Raw genomic sequence first — 2,280 nt, forward strand, 5'->3', positions numbered from 1 at the left:
CCCTATTAAATTATATGTGTATCAAAACAAACTAAAAAAATATTTATAGAAAAACAATACTTTTATGACTTTTATTATTTTTATGCTAGTGAGAACCAAAACAATATGGAAATGAATGAGGGAAAACTGGATCCTACCGCGTGATTTCCCGGCCAATAAAAATGTAGCGTTAAACGTTTAACGCAACCTTGTTGGAAGTCGCATACGAAGTATGACTTCAAAAAAATAATTTGCTTTATTATATGTGTCATTATATAGCTTTCAGTTTTGCGCATGATTTCCTCCAGTACTGATTTATTGATTATTTTCTCTTTTTTGAAAGCCCGGTAAGAAGAACGGGTATCCAGCTATTATATAATGTAAAATGTAATTTTATATTATACTAGTTGAATCATTTAACCGTACGTGAAGAAAAAAAATAGAAATGTATGAATTGTAGTTAATATTTGTTTAGTACTAATATTGATACTTTCCTGAATTCAGGGAAAATTTTAGAATATAGGTGGGAGTCGAAATCAAGCTCCTAGTAACGTTTAGAGTCGGAGCTGAACATCTTTTTAATCGACTTTAGAGCTATGAATTCACCTCTACATAGTTAGCTATTTCTCTTTCAGACACAGACAAAGTCTATCTAGATGAAAGGTAGAGGAGTGGACAGCAGACGCAGTTGGGTAGTGGCCATAGCATGTGGAGTAGTATTCTCCCTCATCAACTGTCCAATGAGGTTGGGGGCCCAGTTATTTGTATCTCTGAAAGACTGTTACGGCACCAGCAGGAATGCAGCATCTCTACCATTCGAACTGGCCTACTTCACAAGAAGTATATCAGGTATAATGTTCTGTTGTTGCTTCTTTTACGCGTCTATTAAATACAGGTAGTTCTGTAAGGAAGACTTTTAGATTCTTCGTAAAAAAATGAAATGGTAGATCTTTTGCTCCAAAATTGACTGCTTTGAAAAAAAAACAGAAAAATATATAGGGTGCGGTACGGTACTTTTATTTAAGTCGCACTAGAGGTGCACAATAGGCTATTGACGGCGATCTGGAAAACATCCCTGAGGATGGTCAGGAAACAACAGCATCATACATTCGTCACACCACGTGTTACAGGGAGGACACTTTTATACACTATCCATCTATCCACATATCTTAATTTTGACCAGGACCAGAGTATGATCAATTTACGATCCAATATCCCCAGATGTATTGATTTGTTACGGAAATTTGAAGGTCTTTGGGATCAGATTTAGCGTGCACCAGTCACCATTTTGTGCACGGGAAGTCTTCCGCAGACGGGTATCGAATTTGCGACCCCACTGACATAGTCCCAGCACCCTACCAGCCAGGTTATCCCGGACCTTGAAAAATAGAAGAAAACAGAAAGGTTTTTTTCGCATACTGTTTAGGAAATCCCATTTTAATTCTCAGCAAGTTACAAAATAAATTTCAAAGCACTTTTAAATAGATGACCCTAACTGAGAAGAAACATAAAGTAATGGTTTCAAAATAACCACCCATTGCAGTAGCTAGATGGCGTAGTCTGAGGACAAAATTAACGTACCAGCGTGCAAATATTTTAGTTTGAATGATCAGCTGTGGGAACAGGACTGAAGTATTTTTTACTTACAGCGTTTCTGCTACTGGTTCTCGCAATACTGTTGGAAAATTAAAGTTTGTCTATGAGCTCTTTGTTTAATTCATTATTTTATTTGGCTCTTAGAATTGGTGGTATAGATTAAATATTTGCGTGCTTTTCAATTGAATTACTTCTGCGTAATCCTTCTCTTCAAAGTTCAGCAATGGAATGATGCTTTTCCTACGTCTCGTCAAGCGTTTTTAAATCTGTTCGCCTCATCTTGGCAAACAACAAGAGGAAAACCAAAGTGTGGCCTTTAATCTTGGCGAGAAGAACAACTGGGGGGGGGGGTNGGGGGGGGGTTGAAGTAGGTATTTGTCTGAAGAATTATGGCATGATACTTATTTCCTTGTCAAATATTTAGACGTGATTAGTACTGCAAGTCTTCATGCATACTGATAGAAATACAATATCAAATCCCTGTTCTTACACGTTTCAGATATGTTCAAAAATATCTGCCTTTAAAAAGCTAACAGGAGTGCCATTTTAACCAATTAAATGTGATTTATTTCAGAGGTGATGATTTCAGCAAATTCAATACAATTTCAGGCAATTGTTCCATTCATTCAAGACAATATATATATTGCAGCATTTTTTGTTTCTGTTCTTATTTTCATTAGATGTGTTGTCCTTAATAGAATCCCA

At 36.3% G+C, this 2,280-nt stretch overlaps 1 protein-coding gene across 2 annotated transcripts in view; it reads left to right on the forward strand.

The window, feature by feature from the left end:
- LOC107437538 (uncharacterized) overlaps positions 1-2,280 on the forward strand; it is a 21,983-nt gene that overhangs the window by 7,844 nt on the left and 11,859 nt on the right. For both annotated transcript variants that reach the window (XM_016049590.4, XM_071186430.1), the window contains one exon: positions 615-828. In XM_016049590.4, the coding sequence (XP_015905076.2) occupies positions 636-828 (193 nt within the window). In that variant the 5' untranslated portion in view covers positions 615-635. The remainder of the gene's footprint in view (positions 1-614; positions 829-2,280) is intronic.

This window comes from Parasteatoda tepidariorum, chromosome 10 (assembly GCF_043381705.1).
Source record: "Parasteatoda tepidariorum isolate YZ-2023 chromosome 10, CAS_Ptep_4.0, whole genome shotgun sequence".
Lineage (NCBI taxonomy): Eukaryota > Metazoa > Arthropoda > Arachnida > Araneae > Theridiidae > Parasteatoda > Parasteatoda tepidariorum.